Source organism: Colossoma macropomum, unplaced genomic scaffold, assembly GCF_904425465.1.
Source record: "Colossoma macropomum unplaced genomic scaffold, Colossoma_macropomum, whole genome shotgun sequence".
Taxonomy (NCBI): Eukaryota; Metazoa; Chordata; class Actinopteri; order Characiformes; family Serrasalmidae; genus Colossoma; species Colossoma macropomum.
In genome coordinates this window covers 4,916,537-4,937,452 of record NW_023494796.1, presented here as the reverse complement: position 1 = coordinate 4,937,452, position 20,916 = coordinate 4,916,537, and the positions used below count along the sequence as shown (strand labels likewise).

The following is a 20,916-nucleotide window of genomic DNA, read 5'->3' as shown; positions in this document are numbered from 1 at the left end:
TATAGAACAAGGGGATGCAGCCACATTGTCCATGTGTTTTACAGTCTTTGGGATTTAGTGAACTCTGGGGTATAAGTTGAAATATGACAGTATTGAGTTTCATCAGTATTGTCCAGAAGTAGGATTAATATGCTCATATGCTCGAACATCATATACTTTTGTTTAACTATTTCTCCCCATCATGTTTCCCATCATGCTTCAAACTAGCTACTCTCAGATGAGTGAGGAAGTGCTCGGCTGGGCCATTTGAGAAACCCTCACCGTTTTCTTCTGAACCCAATTTGATGTCCAAAGGAGGTAAAATGGCTTTAAAGGCTACAGAGTCAAACACAGGGTACATTAAGTTTTAATTTTCCCATAATTCTGTAATGGGAAATAGTAAATTCTAAACTATATAGAAAGTTCAGGATTTCAAATGTTCCTCGAGTTCCTCCAGTTTCAGGTGTTCTTTATTACTGTATTCTTTCTGAAGAAGAAAATACTAAGAAAATACTTTAATTATATTACAAAATAATTATTTTAATAATTAAATTGCAGAATGTTGGAGAGAAATTTAACAAAAAGACGTCAAACGTTTGAATCCAGTGAGCTCCACTGTTTTGAGTGTAATGTCAGTTTTCAGTGTGATCTTGCGTTAAAATGAATTCTGAACATCAGCAGAACCTCAGCAGTGGAGATGCACCATGATATTGGAATCATATCAGGAACAGCAGAAAATTACTTAATAAAAACATAATCATCAGGCAGATATTTAGATTTTACTAAACTGTAATCTGATATTTGAGGATTTTTTATTGAACTCGGACACAGAAGAAGGTTTAGGTGACACAGGGCTGCTACACTCACATACCTGAATTTTATTAATTTTACTGCATTTGGAAAACAGAAATATATTTAGGGTAAATAAAGTACTGTGCAAAGGTTTCAGGCCCCTAAATACAGTGTTTAAAACCATTTCATCTCAGCAGTGCGATTTTACATCTACGTCACATTAGAATGATGTAAATAAATGAAATATAGTGAAAAGTAAAAAGATTGGTGTGTGTGTGTGGTAAATCTGAAATCTCATATATAAACACATGGCCATGTTTTTCTGTTCTATTTAGTGAATCTTTTTCTAAACTCACATTATTTTTATTCTCTTTTATTTATTTTGAATAATTTAACCACAGAAAGGTTTGATAAACAACAAACACATTTTTACAAACCTTTCACAAACTCTCTCTCCCTCTCTGTGTGTAGAGCTTATTCTATCTCACACAGACTTACTGAGGAGTTAGGATAGTAAACTCCTAATCCAGCATAGAGCAGCTCAGTGAATGTGGTGGTGAATGTGTGTAGGTGGGTCAGTGTGTTAGGGGAAATGGTGTAGAAGGACAGAGTGCCGGACCCCCAGTCCAGATACACTCCTACTCTGTTAGAGGGGGAGGGGGGGGCAGGTAGGACAGTTCTCTGTTTATTGTGCCAGACAGAGTATCTGTTATTAGTGCAGTTCAGACTCCAGGACTGATTACTGTATCCAAACCCACATTCAGTCCTGACTCCTTTTCTCCTGATTCCTCTGTATGATACTGATACAGCAGCATCTCCGCTCCATTGAACTTCCCAGTAACAGCGTCCAGTCAGACTCTCCACACTCAGAACCTGCCAGTAATCAAATCTGTCTGGATGATCTGGATAACGGTGATCTTCTTTCACACACTCCACCTTTCTGTTCCTCTCAGACAGACAGAGATATCTGTTCACTGTGTTTGGATCCAGAGTGAGATTAACAGCATCTGTACACACACACATATAAAAGAGGAGACACAAACAGAATTTTAATGCTTAATTTTAGTGACTGTGTGTGTGTGTGTATATAGTGTGTGTGTGTGTATGGTGTGATTGTATAATGTGTGTATGTGTGTTTATAGTTTTTGTGTTTTGGTGTGTGTGTGTGTGTGTGTGTTACATTTCTTCAGTCCTGCTTTCATCCAGATCTTCCCTCCATGATCCACCCTGAAGAACAAACACCCACATTTATACATTCATTAAACTTCATATCATATCAAAACTAAACTAAAATAAAGAATAAACAGATCATTACAGTATAAAACACCCTTCAGAACTTACAGTTCAGATAAAACTAAACTAAAATAAAGACTAAAACAGATCGTTATGGTATAAAACACCCTTTAGACCTTACGGTCCAGATAAAGCTAAACTAAAACAAAAACTAAAACAGACTGTTACAGTATAAAACACCCTTCAGACTTTATAGTCCAGATAAAACTAAACTAAAATAAAGACTAAAACAGATCATTATGGTATAAAACACCTTTCAGACCTTACAGAACTGTTTTCACAAGTGTTCCTGAGCCCATGCAGTGATCTCCACCACAGAATCGTGTCTGTTTTTAATTCAGTGCCGTCTGCTAAGATGTGCCAAGATCACGGCCAGCAAATATTGTTTTTTGGCCTTGTCCATTGCACACAGAGATTTCTCTGGATTCCCTGAATCTTTTGTTGATAGTATGTACTGTATATGATAAAATCTCCAATATCTTTGCTATTTTAGATTGAGAAATGTTATTTTTGAATTGTTGCACTTTGAATTGTTGCATTTGTCTGTGTAATCTTGCACAGAGTGGTGAGCCCTCTCCATCTTTTCTTCTGAAAGACTCTCTGGGATGCTCTTTTTATCCCCAGTCATGTGACTGACCTTTTGCCAGTTCATCCTATTAGTTGTGAGATGTTCCAGCAGGTGTTTTTTTTTTCTTTTTCAGCATTAAACAACTTTATCATTCTTTGTTGTCCCTACTTTTTTGAAACATACTGCTGGCATCAAACTCAAATGGACATATAATTTATATATATAAATTATATATATATATATATATATATATATATATATATATATATATATATATGATATGTTGTCTTTGTACTATTTTCAATTAAATATAGCAGTTAAATAATTTGCACACCATTGCATTACATTTTGCACAGCATCGCAACAGCATCGCATGCCTATTAGCCTCGCTAGCTACTTTATGTAACAGGTGTCACCAATAGCTTAAGGTTAACACAAATAAAATATAGTTTTGGAGGCAAACGGCCGTATAAGGCTGTGATAAAATACAGCTTCCCCATAAACTCTGGACAATAATTCTGTCATGCTCAGATTTATTTTTCATTTTGTGTTTTATTAGACATACTGTCCTAAACGGTAATCTGATCAAACTACGGGTGGTGGAGTATTAAGGAGTATTAAGTTGATTTGTTGTGCTGTATACAGCCAGAACAGATATCTCCTCAGCTAGTGCAGTCAGTGATGTAGTAGTGTGTATAGTATGGTAGTAAGCAGACTGTATACAGAACAGATATCACCTCAGCTAGTGCATTCAGTGATGTCATAGTGTGTATAGTATGGTAGAAAGCAGACTGTATACAGCCAGAACAGATATCACCTCAGCTAGTGCAGCCAGTGATGTAGCAGTGTGTATAGTATGGTAGTAAGCAGACTGTATACAGAACAGGTATCTCCTCAGCTAGTGCAGCCAGTGATGTAGCAGTGTGTATAGTATGGTAGTAAGCAGACTGTATACAGAACAGGTATCTCCTCAGCTAGTGCAGCCAGTGATGTAGTAGTGTGTATAGTATGGTAGTAAGCAGACTGTATACAGAACAGATATCTCCTCAGCTAGTGCATTCAGTGATGTAGTAGTGTGTATAGTATGGTAGTAAGCAGACTGTATACAGCCAGAACAGATATCTCCTCAGCTAGTGCATTCAGTGATGTAGTAGTGTGTATAGTATGGTAGTAAGCAGACTGTATACAGCCAGAACAGATATCACCTCAGCTAGTACAGTGAGTGATGTAGTAGTGTGTATAGTAACAAGCAGACTGTATACAGAACAGATATCACTTCAGCTAGTGCATTCAGTGATGTAGTAGTTGTGTATAGTATGGTAGTAAGCAGACTGTATACAGCCAGAACAGATATCACCTCAGCTAGTGCATTCAGTGATGTAGTAGTGTGTATAGTATGGTAGTAAGCAGACTGTATACAGCCAGAACAGATATCACCTCAGCTAGTGCATTCAGTGATGTAGTAGTGTGTATAGTATAGTAATAAGCAGACTGTATACAGCCAGAACAGATATCACCTCAGCTAGTACAGTGAGTGATGTAGTAGTGTGTATAGTAATAAGCAGACTGTATACAGAACAGATATCACCTCAGCTAGTGCATTCAGTGATGTAGTAGTGTGTATAGTATGGTAGTAAGCAGACTGTATACAGAACAGATATCTCCTCAGCTAGTGCAGTCAGTGATGTAGTAGTGTGTATAGTATGGTAGAAAGCAGACTGTATACAGCCAGAACAGATATCACCTCAGCTAGTGCAGCCAGTGATGTAGTAGTGTGTATAGTATGGTAGAAAGCAGACTGTATACAGCCAGAACAGATATCTCCTCAGCTAGTGCAGCCAGTGATGTAGAAGTGTGTATAGTATGGTAGAAAGCAGACTGTATACAGCCAGAACAGATATCTCCTCAGCTAGTGCAGCCAGTGATGTAGAAGTGTGTATAGTATGGTAGTAAGCAGACTGTATACCGAAAAGATATCACCTCAGCTAGTGCAGCCAGTAATGTAGAAGTGTGTATAGTATGGTAGTAAGCAGACTGTATACAGAACAGATATCTTCTCAGCTAGTGCACTCAGTGATGTAGTAGTGTGTATAATATGGTAGCAAACTGTATCTCATGAAACCTATCCAAAAATACAGAGTTCCAACCCTCTGCCATGTTCAGAAGAACAACTCAAAGATCAACACATCTACAGTAAAACTGTCAGTATGTATAATATGTATTATTACAGTCAGTCTGTGTATAGCTCACTGTAGTTTCTCCAGTGCACAGTGTGGATCCTCTAGTAGATCAGAGAGCAGCTTCACTCCAGACACTCCTGGGTGATTATAGGTCAGATCTAGTTCTCTCAGGTGGGAGGGGTCTGATTTAAGAGCTGAAGCCAGAGAAGAACAGCCTTCATTTGTTACCATACAACCAGACAATCTGCAGAAATGAAGGAAAAAGAGGGACAGATGGCATTTACACACAGCAAAAACCACCTGCAGTACAGAACAAACACAGCAAGCACCAAATTCTGTTAAATATACTCAAACACTATGATATCAAACAGGACAAAAAGAAAACACATGAAACTGAATCAACATTTTCACACTACTAATTACAACATGATAAAAATCTCATTCTGCTTCAAAGCTCCAAGAGTTATGATTAGAAAAATTTTTTTTGAAAAGAACTAAGACTCCAAAACAGAAAGCGTTTTCCTCCTGGAAGCATTACGGAATGAAGATATAGATAAATAGGCATGGAGGAAGTTACAAAAACACCATTACTCGAAAGAGAATTTAATCGAAAAGAAATATTATCTGTGACCTCATCACAAAAATCAATGTCTGAGATATCTAAAACAACATAAACCAGAGGCATTTTGGAATCAAGTGCTGTTGGCTGATGAATTATGAAAAATAGAACTCTATGGCCACCAGGATTGGGATAGTTACTCAAAAAAGTAGTATATTACAAGGCGCTAATTACTTCTCCCAAATTAAATGAGATTACATTACTTATTACTACCTGGAAAAAGTAATCTCACTACACTTCTATGTTACTCTGTATTCTTTCTGCTCCTCCCTCTAGTAGTTCCGCAGTTTGAATCCGTCTTAGGGTGACCCGGAGTTTCTGTTTTTTGGAGAATCTTTTAAGCATGTTAATTTCTCTTCTCTAACTTTCCTGCTAATTTGGCTCTCCCTGGATTTAGTGCAATGAAAACATATTTTCTCTATTTTTGCATATCTGTTACACTAAATGGTTTCAAATACTCAATCTTGTTTCTTTTGAGCCATCCAAAGATGAACTTGCTCTTGTGCTTGGAATTGTTGTCTTGCTGCACAACTCAATTATGCTTGAGTTTCACATCATGACTGATGACTCTGCATTCTCCTGCAGGATTTTATGGTAAAGAGCAGAATTTATCAATCTGTCAATTATGGCAAGTCATCCAGGCCCCAGTGCAGCAATGCATCATCACACTACCACCTCCATGTTTCACTATTGGTATGACATTCTTATTGTAGAATGCTGGCTTAGCTTTTACCAGATGTAATAGGACTCCTGTCTTCCAAAATGTTCCACTTTTGACTCAATAATCCACAGAACACTATTCTGAAAGGCTTGGGGTTCATCAATGTGTTTTTGGCAAAAGTGATGCAAGCCTCTATGTTCCTCTTGGCTATCCATAGTTTTTCCAATTGATGTCAGTTTTTCCCCACCCCTTTCCAATAGTGGCACCATGTACACTAACCTTATCTGCAGTTTCTTAGATGTTTGTCAGGGCTCTCAGTGACTTACTGATTGAGTTGTCCCTGTGATCTTAGGTGGAATTTTGGTAGGCAGGCCACTGTTGGAACCACTGTTCCATTCCAGACTTATTTCAATAGCTTTCTCATCTCTTCTGGAAATTATTTTGATCACAGTGTAGTGTGCTGCTTGTTGACCTTTTAGCCTACTTCACATTGCCAGAAGGATTCTGTTTAAGAATATGTATAATCCATAATATCAACTAAATATAGTTTATTGATCGATTGAGTAACCAAAGGAACAATTTCATATTCACACAGAGCCAGTTGGTGTTGGGTAACTTGTTTTTCCTCAATAAATGAAATGATCACTTAAAAACATGTTCATGTTTTAATATGCTTTCCTTCTTTTACATTCCATTTTATATGAGGATCTGAAACCATTCATTGGGACAAATTTGCAAAAATAGAAAAAATCAGAAAACACTTCCCCAGAACTGTATGTAAGTAAATGCTCTGTTTTGGCATTGGACTAATTCCTGAACACACTGCTGCAGGAAAAGCGGAGGTGACACAAATACGGCTCACTAAACCAAAGTCTCCAAGCCGCTGTTGGGAAAAGCAAAAACTCATTCTCAGAGACAGGGTTTGAAAGCAAGTAACAGTGCTACACAGCAGAAAAAGCTGAGGGGGTGGCACGCATAGTGTGGATATTGTGTTGGCGATGTGGAAAAAAGCAACATTGCACTCGCCACTGCCACGAGCCAGAGCCAGCAGAAAATGAGAAGTAAGCCCAGTAACCTTCAGCATCACTGCCACTGCCAGAGAGTGCGACCCCAGGCTTTAGATAAAGTGCAGCATTAATGGTGAACAGCTCACCGTGCTCATCGACACAGGCTCAACAATCTCTCTGCATACTTCCCAATGCCAGAATGCTGGGAAGCTACTACCATCCAGTTCGGCTCCGTTGCCAGTGGCTGAGTCAACATAAGAGATAGAAAGCTATTCCCTATTGTGCTGGGAGGTCTGAGCCATGTGCACCAATTCTGACTCGCACCAATACAGGAGGCCTGTATTCTCAGATTGGACTTCTGGTCACAACAGCAGTCATGATTGACATCAATTGAGTCTGGAGCACAGATCATTGAGGGTTTTAGGTGGTGCACACAAGCAGCTCAAGCACCAAGATCAACAATGTAGTGAACCCCCAAGTGCAAGTTGCAGTGAGTTATTGTAGCAATTGTGGGAGCTTTTATGCTGTTATAGTGACATTTCCATGCTACTGAGGAGTGTACACAGACAGATTTGTTGCACTGCAGCATTAACACATGACTACTACCTGTGTTTAATTTATTAACATTGCAAGGGTTAGGTTTTGGAGTGAGATTAAGCTTAGTCGACAACTTAAAAATGAAAATGGAGATGCAAGGTTTTGTTCTGACAGGGTTCATATGCTAAATATTAATTAGCTTATAAGCAGAAACTAGAAAACAGATAAAAACACTATATTCTAACAACTTAGCTTTCTTTTTGCTGGTGTTTAATTTAGTTTCTTATAATAGACTGAAAGAAAGATTTCGGAATTGAATGTGAGAGAACATATGCCATGTTTAAACAACTCACTGCACATTCGTTACAAGAATGGGAATACATACAATAGAATTCTAAAAATAACAATAATTTCTTGATTTGACAACTTATTGATTCTTTCCTTAACTTTTTTTTTATTCAGAAATTAATTCACAGAGAGCTTACCTGAGTGTCTTCAGCTTACAATACGAACTTTTCAGTCCAGCAGAGAGCAGCTTCACTCCTAAATCCTGCAAGTCATTGTTGCTGAGGTCCAACTCTTTCAGGGAGGAATTTGCTGATTGTAGAGCTGATCCCAGATTTTCACAAGCATTCTCACCAAGACTACAGATGTATAGTCTGCAAAGAGGAAATCCCAAATAAAAAAGTAACAAATAAAGTAAAATACATAAAATCATAGGTCTTAATAATTCTGTTATGTTACTTTACGTTAACAATTTATTGTGATTTATCAGCTTATTTCTATTAAGGAATTACTTCACAGAAAGTTCACCTGAGTATCTCCAATTTACAATGTGCGTCCTTCAGTCCAGCACAGAGCAGCTCCACGCCTGAATTTTTCAGGTCATTGTTATTGAGGTCTAGCACTTTCAGAGAAGTGTTTCCTGATTGTAGAGCTGATGATAGTTTTTCACAGGAGTTTGTGGTGAGACTACAACCAGCTAGTCTGTAAAAGTCAGAGTATATACAGTACATGGTGCAATCAGGGTAACTGTAGTATAATTATTGTCCATACTTTGTTTTTACAAAGGACACATCAATACCAATACTGGTATCAGGTATCGATCTGATGTCATGCTCATTTACCAAAATTTCAATACCAACTATGACATAAGCCAAGTATACACTGCCACACTAATGAATAAATGCAGTGAAGGAGGCTCTGCTCACATAGCAAAGAGTTACTGACCCCATGACAACTGGTCACAAAGCCATAGATCATTTCAAACATTCTGGCTGGGCAAATTCTCACCAGGAAAACGCTGTGTGACTTTAGTCTGCTTTTAAACACACACAAACACAATCTCAACTGCTTCCCCAATACTGGTGGAGACACATAGGTATGAGATGCAAAAAAGTCAACAATCTCTACCAAAGTTTCTCTATGATAGATTTACTGTTTCACTGAATACAATAGTGAGGAATAAGCATTAATACTGTGATTGTTCTGTAAAATAGGCTGTAGAGAGACCATATTGTCCCACCATGTACATCCATGTGTGGTTTTTAGCTTCAGTGCCCTTTTTTGGTCTGAAAAAACTGGTATTGATGCATCTCCAGTCTGGTATTGATGATCCCCATTCAGAAATAAGTACATGAGATATTCATAGCCTGATAATTCATCCATGGGATACCATTTAAAACAGAAAACATAGCCATTGTCTTTTCTCTATAAGTAGAAGCTACCTGTTTAGTAGCATATAAAGTTAATTGCCACAACAATCCAGCCAATGTATGATAAAGTTAAACTTAAAAAATATCTCACAATATTACTGAAAGAAGCATTCTGAATAGATTAAGAAAAAAAAAGAAATTATCATGTTTCAACAGCATAGTATACTATGTTATACAGTTAAATGTAGAACAGATCTCAGGATATACTGAAAAATACATTTCTGAACAGATTAAAATATCATGTTTCGGTAACACAATATACTTTTTGTGTATTTTCATATGTTAAAGATGGCTTCAGAAAGAGATTTGACAGAATTCTAAAAACTAGTTAAATTAATATTATGATTATTATAATTATTATACATAATACTGTTATTGTAAGGTTACAATTTATTATAGTTGTTATTTTTACAAAAATGAATTCACTGTAAGTTCACCTGAGTATCTCCAGTTTACAGTGTGAGTTCTTCAATCCAGCAGAGAACATCTCCACTCCTGAATCCTTCAGGGCATTGTTGCTGAGGTCCAGATCTTTCAGAGAGGAATTCACTGATTGTAGAGTTGAGCAGAGAGTTTCACTGGAGTCCTTGGTGATATAACAGCCATTTAGTCTGCAAAAAATAATAAACACATTTCAGCAGCAGAAAGAGACTGAGCATGAATCAGAACATACTAGTTTAGCTCTGCAGCCCTGCTAGTGGCTGCTATACAACCCCAAAGCATAAAAGATCCAACCCCATGCTTAATAATTGGCAAGCTTTTTTCAGAGTTCAAATTTATCTCAGCACTGCACTAGATTTCAAAATTCCTCTGGTTTGTATTGCAGTGAAAATTACAAAAAGGAAGTGTTTAGATATCTTTCATAGTCTTTTATTGCTTTTTAAGTGTCACTTATCTTTAGCTTCAGATCTCACAGAGGTTTAATGTTATAAAATGTATAAGTTCAATTTCTGCAGTGCCTTTTACATACCCAGAGCCAATTTACAATTAGAACTTCACATGATCGCAATATGCAAAAATAAACTTTGAGGAAAAAGTATTGAGAATTTATAACACTAAATAACACTAAACGGCCTGCCCCTAAAAGTGGAGCATTTAAAGGCAGGGACCACCAAGAGGCCAGCATCAGAGGACCTCACTGTACAAGCAGGGTTATAGGGGAGAAAAAGACAAGCTATATAATGGGGTGCTTGACCATTCAGGGCCTTGAATGTCAAGAGAAGGGCCTTGAACTGGATGTGTACAAAACTGGTAACCAGTGCAACCGAGAACTGGCTGATGTGAGCAGTTTTTTTTGGAAGAGACAAATAAATGAGCAGCAGTTTTGAATGTATTGAAAGTATTGAAATATTTTTGCTGGATTACCAATAAAAATAATCACAATAATCTAGAGTGATGTTATGAAGTTGAGGATTAGTGTTTCAGCATCTTTAATGCTCAATATAGAGCAGAGGCGGGTGATACCTAGATGAAAAAAAATCACATTTAACAAGTGTTTCTATATGAGGCCCAAAAGAGAAGGTGCAATCAAAAATATACTGAGGTTACAAACAACAGAAGAGGCTGTAACAGAAACCCCATCAAGAGAAATTCCAAAGTCTGGGTGTCATACAACCAGGTATTTAGCTCCAATGAGCAGTAATTCAGATTTATTAGTATTTAGCTTTAAAACATTTGCAGTCATTATCTGCTTAATCCCATGGAGGTATAGTAGTAAGTGAGGAGGTGGGAGAAGTGTGTGAGCTTTTCTACAAAGATCTGAGTATCATCAGCATAGCAGTGAAGGTTGAGGCCATAATGATGGATTATTTGACCAAGGGGCAACACATATGTATGACAAAAAAGGAGAGGGCCTAGCACTGGTCACTGTGGAAAACCTTGCAAGACAGTGTCTATATCAGATCTTTGATGCTGTAAAGCAACACAATGATACCTATGAATAAAAAGTATAAGAATACTTAGGGCACCAGAATCACTCTCTGTATGCAGATCATTGAGAACACGTAACAATGCCGTCTCAGTACAGTGCCAAATACAAAAACCAGAACAAAACATTTTAAAAAGGTTGTTATCAGATAGATACAGTTGCATCTAAGATGTTACCACTTTTTGTATTATTTAGCTACAAAGGATAATATGGAGAAAAGTCATTAATTGTTCAATACAGTTGGGTCAAGTCCAGGCTTTTTAAAACAGGGCAAACAACAGCACAGTTTATAACAGTAGAAATACACCTAGAAACTAAATATGTGTTAATGAGATGACAAATAGTGGTGGAAATGATAGTGACAATAATAGTGACACACTTCCTCAAGAGGGAGGTAAGTGCAGGATCAAGATGGCAGGCAGAAAAAATAGCAATAAGTTTAGAAATGGAATCAGACTAAGCAGGTGAAAAATTGTAAGACAGAAGGGTTAAGAATAGTTTGAACGTGAGCTAGAGAAGAAGAGGCAGTGGAGAACTGCTGACATTTGGCTGATTTTGTCCTTAAAATGGTCCAGGAAAGCATTACACTGCATTACTGACGTGGAAGGTACAACAGAGAGAGGTTCAGAAAGCTTACTGATGGTACAGAAAAGTGTTTTAGACTTGTTTCCAGAACTATTAATGAGAGATGAAAAATACTGAGAGCAGGCACTATTAAGAGTGGCTCTGTACTAATGCATGTGGTCAGAATAGGCTAAAAAGTGGACAGTGAGGACAGTTTCCTTGTGAAATTGCTCTCACCAACCAGAGCCTTTTAATGTAAGACATTCAGGAGTAAACCAAGGGAAGGAATGACCAGAGGGAACCAATCTAGTCTTTAAAGAAGCAGTCTGAATAATCCAAACCCACCACAAACCAGCTGTATGTCTGGAGAATTGAAGTTTTGTTTCTTGAGCGCAGATACCGGACATTTAGCCAGCCAGTAAAACAGTGGACTGGCACTGTTTTATAGGCTGGACTGATGCCAAGATTAGGTCCAGTCTATGCATGACAAGTAACAGGTGTGACAAACATGACCATGTAGGGATAGACAAAAATATGCAGAACAGAAATGTTCTAGGTACAATAACAGCATATGCACACACACAACTGAATATATAACACAGCATTAAACACTTCAAGTCTTATCTAGTATAATAAAACTGTTATAGACATACAGGATTCATCAGGACATGTGAGAAGAGACAAAGATGAGAGGGGAGAAGAAAGAAGAATAGCAGAGAAAGTTTGAGGATCAACAGGCACAATGTTGTGAAAAGTAGTAGAAGACTTTGTGCAAGGCAGAGGAGTAGGGACATTAGCAATAGCTGCAGTTTATGATCAGAGACTGCAGATCCAGTAACAGAGGTAATGAGTATGCCTAAAGAATATGTGGGAAAATCAACATGTGGAGACAAACCAAAACAATTCATCACAGACATGAACTCCTTTGACATGGGACATTTTGAATCAACACGGATATTGAGGTCTCCAAATACAATCATGGCAGGCCATAGAGAAGTGGACCCAGTTCACTTAACTCAGATAAGTACATTTTCGCGGCTAATAAATCAAAAGAAAAAGCACTGGGACTGAAACAGCTCATTTCAAGGCCATAAACTCAAAGGATGACACATCCAGCAAATGTCTGACATCAACAGAAAAAACAGTGTTGTACACAACTGCCAATCCACCTCCTTGACCATGAGGACTAAGTTTATCTTTGTAGCTGTGTCCATCAGCTACTAACATGTTGAGATGGAGATAATCACCAGATTGTCACCAAGTCCGAGTGAGCAAAAGCATGGTTAAGTTTTCTGAATTATAATGTCATTTAGCACACTTGTCTTGTCAGTGAGAGAGTGACAGTTGAGGAGCACAAATTTCATTACTTTTCTTAGGTAAGCACACAGTCAGTGCAAGGCAATGGGTGGAGGAGGCCCAAGTTAATTGCTCTGATTGTGGACGAGACAACTCACTGGGCCCTTCTGACTAACCAGATAACAGGAATCACTCACTCTGTTGAAAGAGGAATGCTGCAGTGACATTTAAATGAGTGGTAAATGTAATGGGGCGACAAGAAATACCAAGTGACTGACATAATGTATACGTAGCAGTGTCCAAATGGTAATAGAAGCAAATGCTAAGCAACTGTCCTGGTATATAATAACTTGCTGTAGACACAGACACCATAAACACGAAAGACCAAACCAACAAAAGAACCACTAGTGCCGCAAGGCAAGTGCTGAACAACCCCAAAGCATAATAGACCCACCCATATACATAACTGTTAGCAAGGTATTCTTTTCATCAAATGCTGCTAAATTTTTATTAAAACATTTAGTGACTGCAGCAAATCGTCAATTTTTATTTCACCAGTACCCAGCTATATACAACGGTGCACTAATGTTTGCAGAAAAATACTATTTTTAAAAATAGATTGCTGCAGGAGCTGTTTACTTCTTTTAACTTCAAAAATCATGTACAAACCTAACTCCAAAAAGGTTTGCAAAAATGCAGATAAAAACTTAAAGGAATAATTTGTAAATTAACTTTGACTTTTAAATATTTCCTATTGAAAATGTCTGATATTTAAATAAAAGTAGTACAGGCTAGAGGCAAGATTTTTTATGTTTCAGTGTATCAACTAAATTGTCTTTCATAAATATAATCTCAGTCTGAAATTGATGCCTGCAACATGTTTCAAAAAAGGTGGGGTCAGGTGCAATTTAAAACCATAATCACTGTTCAGTGTTCTGAAAACAATTTCTAAGAAGAGCTGTAATGATGCGAGGGTATAAAAGGAGCATCCAAGAAATGCCCAGTCCTTTATGAGCAAGGATGGGTCGAGGCTGACTTTTCACAACCAAAAAATGCTTCAGCAAATAGTGCAACTGTTTAAAAACAGGATTTCCCCCTCTGTGGTGCATTGTATTATGAAAAGACAGAACAGACAGTACAGAAAAGATGTCACGCATCCCTCAGGCTCAGAGGTCTCTAGGGACTCCATTTCCCAGAATCCCCAGGGGGATCACATGATTCTCAGCCCTCCATATTGCTCCAATCACCGCTCTTCATCACCTAACTGGTTACACCTGTTCTAAGATAATTCATTTAGTATAAAGCCCAGGCTTTTAGTCTAGTCCAGTGCAAGGTATTGCTTCTTTTTCAAGAGCTACAGAGTGTTTTTTCTTCCGTCTATTGTGATTTTCTGGTTTTTGACTCTGTTTGCTGTTTTGACTTTTGCCCTTTTTGCCTTTGCCCTTTGGACTTTGTTCGCCTCGTTATGTTTGTCTTTTTGTGTTTCTTGTCTTTGCTGGATTTGACCTTTGCCTGTTTTTTGACCCCGATTTTGGATTACGACTCAAACAGTAAAGCCTCACTCTCTTTTTCTAACCGCAAGCGTCTGAGTTATTCTGCCACGTTACAAAAGACAACAACTTGGATTTGTGCAGACAAGATGTGCACATACAGTAATGACATCACTCTACTGCATAACTGTAGTTTTTAAGAAAGTACCTCAGGCTTTAATAAGTTTATGTAAGAAATTATGCATATTCTCTCCTCTCCTCACCGCATATAAAAAAAAATATACACTGATATGCCAAAAGTCATGGGATAGCAGTATGTAAATAGATTATGAAGTGGCATTCCCTCAGGGGACGGCTTGGGAATGCCCACACTTGTTAAAGTTGTGAGGCGTTATCTTGTGGGTGAGGCTGAACAGTGGCCAGCGTGCTCAGGCGATATGAATTATCAGAGTTTGAACGAGGCATGGTAGTGGGTGCCAGACGGATGGGAAATTCCATTTACGAAGTTGTGCAGGCATCTAACATTCCTTGATCCAGTTTCAGGTGTGTACCAGGAATACATCATAGAAGGCATTACCACCCACAGTGGACAGCACAGTGGTCGCCCATGGGCGCTTAATGATCGTGATCGGCAGCATCTGTCTAGAATTGTCCATGCAAACAGACAAATCACTTGCAGAAATCACATCCACATTCATTGCAGGAGACCCCACATGCATATCCCGCAGGTCAGTGCAGTGTTCTTTAGCTTTTGTGGGACATGGGAGCAGAAGACCCACCAGAGTGCCTTTGTTAACACCAGCACGACACCGGACACAGTGCCTCACCTGGGCTTGTGATGTTGCTAGCTGGACCTTAGAGGACTGGCAACATGTGGTGTGGTCCGAAGAGTCATGGTAGCAAACAGGCTGATGGTAGGGTTCGTGTGTGGCAGTGTGCAGCTGTTTGATCTTCACAGGCTCTGGAGTCTCTGACAAGACCTGACATAATTTCTGATGTTTTTCTCCATGTTACACCAGGACAACCAGAAGCAGCTCTTTGCCTAGGCACAGCATCCCAAGCCTCATGAGATGTGAGAGGACAAGACACATCATCCTCTTGGCATGAACACTGACTTTGGATCACATACAGGAAGTCTAGCCAGTATTTGTGGCTGATATGACAGACAGAAAACTTCCTGACACATTCATCCTTCATTCTGCATGCTTGCTCAAGCAGTGTATTGTAAGGCTCTGATGGGTCTCTTGCTTATAGGCTTAACAAAAGGGTCTTGGCTCACGGAATTGGCCATTACATTCTGTGTCCAGAACATGCTTAATCTCAAAGCAGTATGGAGTGTGTTTGGAAATTTCCCTGCTGAAACGGGATGTTGTAGAATCCTGATGTTAAATCCATGGTGATGAAATAAGTATTTCCACCTAGCACAGCAAGACAGTCTTCTTGATGTGGCAAAGGATGAGCATTCTTAACAGTCTTGGCATTGAGCCAATGGAAATCAGTGCAGATCCTTACATCTCCATTCTTCTTTCAGACCATGATGAGTGGTGAGGCATATTCACTTGCTGATTTGCTAATATCATTCTCTTCCATTTAATTCAGCACTTCCCTCAGCTTGTGATAGTGAGCAGGAGGAACGTGTGGTATGGAAGCTTATAAGCTATAGAGAAAGGAGAGACTCAGATGATCTTTTTAGCTGTCCACACTATTCACTAAAGGGTCTTGCAGTTGGAGGTGGTGCAATTCCCAAACCAGGCAGTAATCCAGTTGCTTAGGATGCTCTCTATAGTGCCTCCGTAGAAGGTGGTAAGGATGACGAGTGGGAAATGAGCTTTCCTTAATGTCCGCAGAAAATAAAGATGCTGCTGGGCTTTCTTGGCTATGAAGCTGGTGTTCACAGTCCAAGTGAGGTTCTCTGCTAGGTGGACACCAAGGAACTTGAAACGATATCCATAGGAGAGTTGTTGATAATGAGTAGAAAGGGGTCACTCTGTGCTCTCCTGGAGTCAACAACCATCTCCTTTGTCTTGTCCACATTCAGATATAGATTGTTGACTTTGCACCAGTCTGTCAGACACTGCACCTCCTCTCTGTATGCTAACTCATTGTTCTTGCTGATAAGACCAACCACTAATTATGTGGTTTTAACTGTGAGCTGACACACAGTCGCGAGTCAACAGAGTGAACAGCAGTGGACTGAGTACACTGCCGAGTGGGCTCTAGTGCTCAGTGAGATGGTGTTAGAGATGCTGCACTTGATCTGGACTGACTGAGGTTTTTCAGCAAGAAAGTCCAGGATCCAATTGCAGTGAGAAGTCTTCAGGCCCAGCAGGCTCAGTGCCATTCATACAGCAGTTGGAACAATATGGAAACTGCAGAGGATCCAGGGAAGGAGGCAATTGGGTCTTGATGTGGCTCATTACAAGTCTCTCAAAGCACTTCATGAAGATGGGTGTGAGTGCGATGGGACGGTAGTCATTAAGGCAAGACACTGAAGATTTCTTCGGCCCGGAGACATTGGTGGTGGCCTTGAAGCACACTGGAACGACAGTGGCCTTTCTCACTTGTTCTGTGCTTCAAACCACATGTATTAGTTATTCAGTGCATGTGGGAGGAAGGCATCACTGTTACAGGAGGGAGATGATGTCCTGTAGTTGCTGAGGGCCTGAATGCCCTGCCACATGCGCCGCATGTCACCGGTATTCTGTAAGTGTCCATGGATTCTCTGAGCGTGTGCACACTTTGCCTCTCTGATAGCTTGTGACAGTTTGGCCCTCTCTGCTTTTAGGGCCACTTTGTCACCTGCTCTAAAGGCTGAGCCATGGGCCTTCAGCAGCGTACGCACCTCAGCAGTCATCCACGGCTTTTACATTTTGCGTGTAGTGATGGTCTTGGAGACATGATCAATGCACTTGCCAAGCACAATGCCGTATATTCTTCCAAGTTAACAGAGTCATTGTCAGTGGCAGACTCCCTAAACATGCTCCATGCAGTCTTGAAGAGCAAAGATGGCTCCTGCTGGCCAGGTTTTCATCTGCTTCTGGACTGGTTTGGAGCGTCTGACAAGCAGTCTGTATGTGGGGAGCAGCATTACAGAAATGTGGTCTGAGTAGCTGATGTGGGGGCAGGGCTCCGCCCGGTACGCGTTGGAAATGTTCGCCCCTCTTCTTGCAAAGTCAACATGCTGATGTAATTTAGAGAGCACTGACCTGAGATTTGCATGATTAAAATTTCCAGTGACAATAAACTGTCTGTCTGGATGCATGTTCTGCAGTTCACCAATAGCTCTATACGGCTCACAGAGTGACTCCTTAGCATTCACACTGTGGGGATGTAAGCACACGCCTCCTCCACATGTTTTTCCCGTCGCACTTCTGTCGGCACGTAACAAAGCCAGCCTATCCAGCTGAACGGTGGCATCGGGAATGCTGTTGCTAAGCCACGTTTCAGTAAAAACCAAAACCCAGCAGTCTCTGAACTCTCGCTGGGTAGTCCGTTGGAGCCTAATGTAGTCCAGTTTATCATCCAGTGAGCAGACATTGGAGAATAGGATGGACGGTAGAGCTGACCGGCCGACTTTTAGCCTAGCATGGACCGTGGCCCTCTTCGCATGCTTCTGCCTCCTCACGCAGCACATTTGGCAGATACTCCCCCGCCCCCGGCCTCCCTCTTCAGGTAATGCCAAGGACTGCTGACTCCTGCGAGCTTGGTTTTCTTAGCAAACTAAGCTCTTGTAGCTCCTGCAGCAGGTCGTCTTCAAAGTTGGTTTCAGGCTGTTTTTTTTTTATCTGTAGCAGGGTCTGGCGGTGGTAAACAGTCACGGTGGTTTCCATGTACTTGTGTCAGAAAAAAACTTGAAACTTGAACTAATAACACAAAAATAGCACCACTTGTCAGACCCAAAGGGGCTGCTGCATGTACTATTACCACCACACTGCCATCTTGATTTCTTGGAGCATTTGAGCATATTTGAGAGAATGTCTGTCACCAGCACAGACTTGGGGCTGGGAGGGGAGGAGGGGCTCATCTCTGTGGCAAGGGAGAGCAGAGTGAGGCGAACAACAGCAGAAAACTAGGCAATCAAACAAGCGATGATCTTGGAATCCAGGACAGTCACGGCACCCAGTGTATCCGGTGTTTATACCACTGCCACTAACTGAAAAAAGGAACTCTGTGTTGTGTTTTCTTTATGATAATTTTATTTTGATAACAGAAATAATACAACCTTTAGTATTGGTTAGCGAGCCCATGCTTCTTCTCTCCTCATCTTATAAGAAAAGAATATAAAAGAATAAATTTATACATGTATATAGTAGGGATTGCATAGACTAATCGACTAGTTGACTAGTCCATCCACTAGTTGCCGCAGGGGGAGCTGTCAACTAGTCGGAAGGAGAAAAAAAGCTACTAAGCACCCAGGCATACGGTAAAGAAAGCAGCTCTTCTGCGAAACAAACTTCAGTAGTCTGGAAGTACTTCAGAAAAGATGAATCCGATTCTACAGTCAACTGCACAATGTGTAAAGCTATCCTTAAGTACAATAAAATGCTTCTGCAATACATAACCATCTCAAAATGAAGCATCCAGTGCTAACTGCTAACAATTAGTAGCAAGATGGAGCAAACTGGAAACAGGCAGGCTATCATCATGAAAGAAGACAACAAATAACAAATTTGCTTTTCAGCTTTATTGTCAAAGATATGCGACCACTATCTGCTGTTTCTGAAGAGGAGTTGAACCTGGTGAGTTTTCATAAACTAAAAATGTAGGATTCATACAAGACAGAAGTCAAAAGGGAGGAGGCGGGGAAGGGAGGGGGTGTCCCAGCGTAAGCTGCCCAGCACCAATACAGAATATATTATAGAGAAGAATTTTGTGTAATTATAACATTAAAACATATATAGATTTTTAGCTCTGTTACACTTAAAAAACAAGGCCAAAAAAATACTGAATGTGCTACAACAGCATGGCTGCATTATCAGAATAGGTACTATGCCTACTATTGAAAATGTGTGGCGCATTATGAACAGCAAAATTATCAACAAAGGCCCCATATGATTGCGTGGCTGAAGACTGATATAATGGAAGAATGGAAAAACAACTGCTTTCAAAAACTGGACCACTTTGTGTTATCAGTGCCGAAATAATGAGTAAATGCAGTTAAAAGGAAAGATGATGTAACACGGTGATAAACCTACTTCTGTCTCGCTGTTTTGAAACATGATGCAGGCATCATATTCGGAATAAGTGTATATTTAAAAAATGAAGTTCATAAAGTAAACATCAAATATCAAGCTTTTGTGCTGTTTTTAATTTAACATACTTCCAACAGAATTCACTAATCACCTCTTTTTGTATTATTGGCATTTCACACATGGAGACAACTTTTTATGGTCAGACTTTTTTTATGCTCAGACTTTTGCATACAGCTGTTTCTACACAGATAGTACCATTAGACCACAGTCCAGTTTATAATGATCCACAGCACTGGAACGAACCACATAAGAATGTTGTTCATGGCTCTGTAACATAGCCGACCCAGTCAGACGCTTGCGGTAAAAAGTAAAAAATAAAGTTTTATTATTAAGGGGTTTGGCAAAGCTCAGTGTCATTGAACAGGCAAGGGTAAAATCCAGAAAGGTCAAAAACACAGAAAGATAAACATAACAAAACCAGGCAACTAGATCCAAAGGGCAAAAGGCAGAAAGCAAAGTCCAAGGCAAGACTGTAACAGACAAAGGACAATCAGACAAAACGCTTAGTAGCTCTCACAAGTAAAAGCAATACCTCGTAAAGTACCTAAGCTAAAAACCTGGGCTTTATACTAACTGTAGTAGTATACATGACAAGACATAGAGGTGAAAAAGATTAATATTCAGGTGACTGTGAGCGATGATTGGAGCACTGTGGAGCATCATCAGGCACATGATCTCCCCAAGGATTCTAGGAGATGGAGTTCCCTATATGCTTAGGGCTGGAGAGATGCGTGACAGGCTCTGGTGAATGAAAACTGAGTTCTGTCACAATATTGGATTTATAAACTTGGATAGGATAGTGATTTAAAAACTTGGATAGGATTTGATATTTGTGACACCACAACATCAAAACAAACAAATAAACATTATTTTTATAACAATTCACACCAAATGTATTTTTTAAACAAAACCTTACAAAAGCTAGCATACAGATATCAAGGCTTTAAGTCATCAGATTAAAGTTCAAGTTAGCTTAGACTTACAGTAAGGATGTTAAGTCTTATCTACAAAGGGCCAGTGTAGCTGTAGGTTTTCA

General features: G+C 39.6%; 1 protein-coding gene across 1 annotated transcript in view; it reads right to left on the bottom strand.

Moving 5' to 3' along the window:
• Nucleotides 1–1,237: 1,237 nt before the first annotated feature.
• Nucleotides 1,238–20,916, bottom strand: part of LOC118817004 (NACHT, LRR and PYD domains-containing protein 3-like) — a 35,970-nt gene continuing 16,291 nt past the window's right edge. Inside the window, exons 6-11 of the mRNA XM_036583646.1 lie at nt 9,789–9,962; nt 8,450–8,623; nt 8,122–8,295; nt 4,883–5,056; nt 1,952–1,998; nt 1,238–1,778 (exon numbers count right to left, since the gene is read on the bottom strand). Coding sequence (XP_036439539.1) covers nt 1,246–1,778; nt 1,952–1,998; nt 4,883–5,056; nt 8,122–8,295; nt 8,450–8,623; nt 9,789–9,962 — 1,276 coding nt within the window. The 3' untranslated portion in view covers nt 1,238–1,245. The remainder of the gene's footprint in view (nt 1,779–1,951; nt 1,999–4,882; nt 5,057–8,121; nt 8,296–8,449; nt 8,624–9,788; nt 9,963–20,916) is intronic.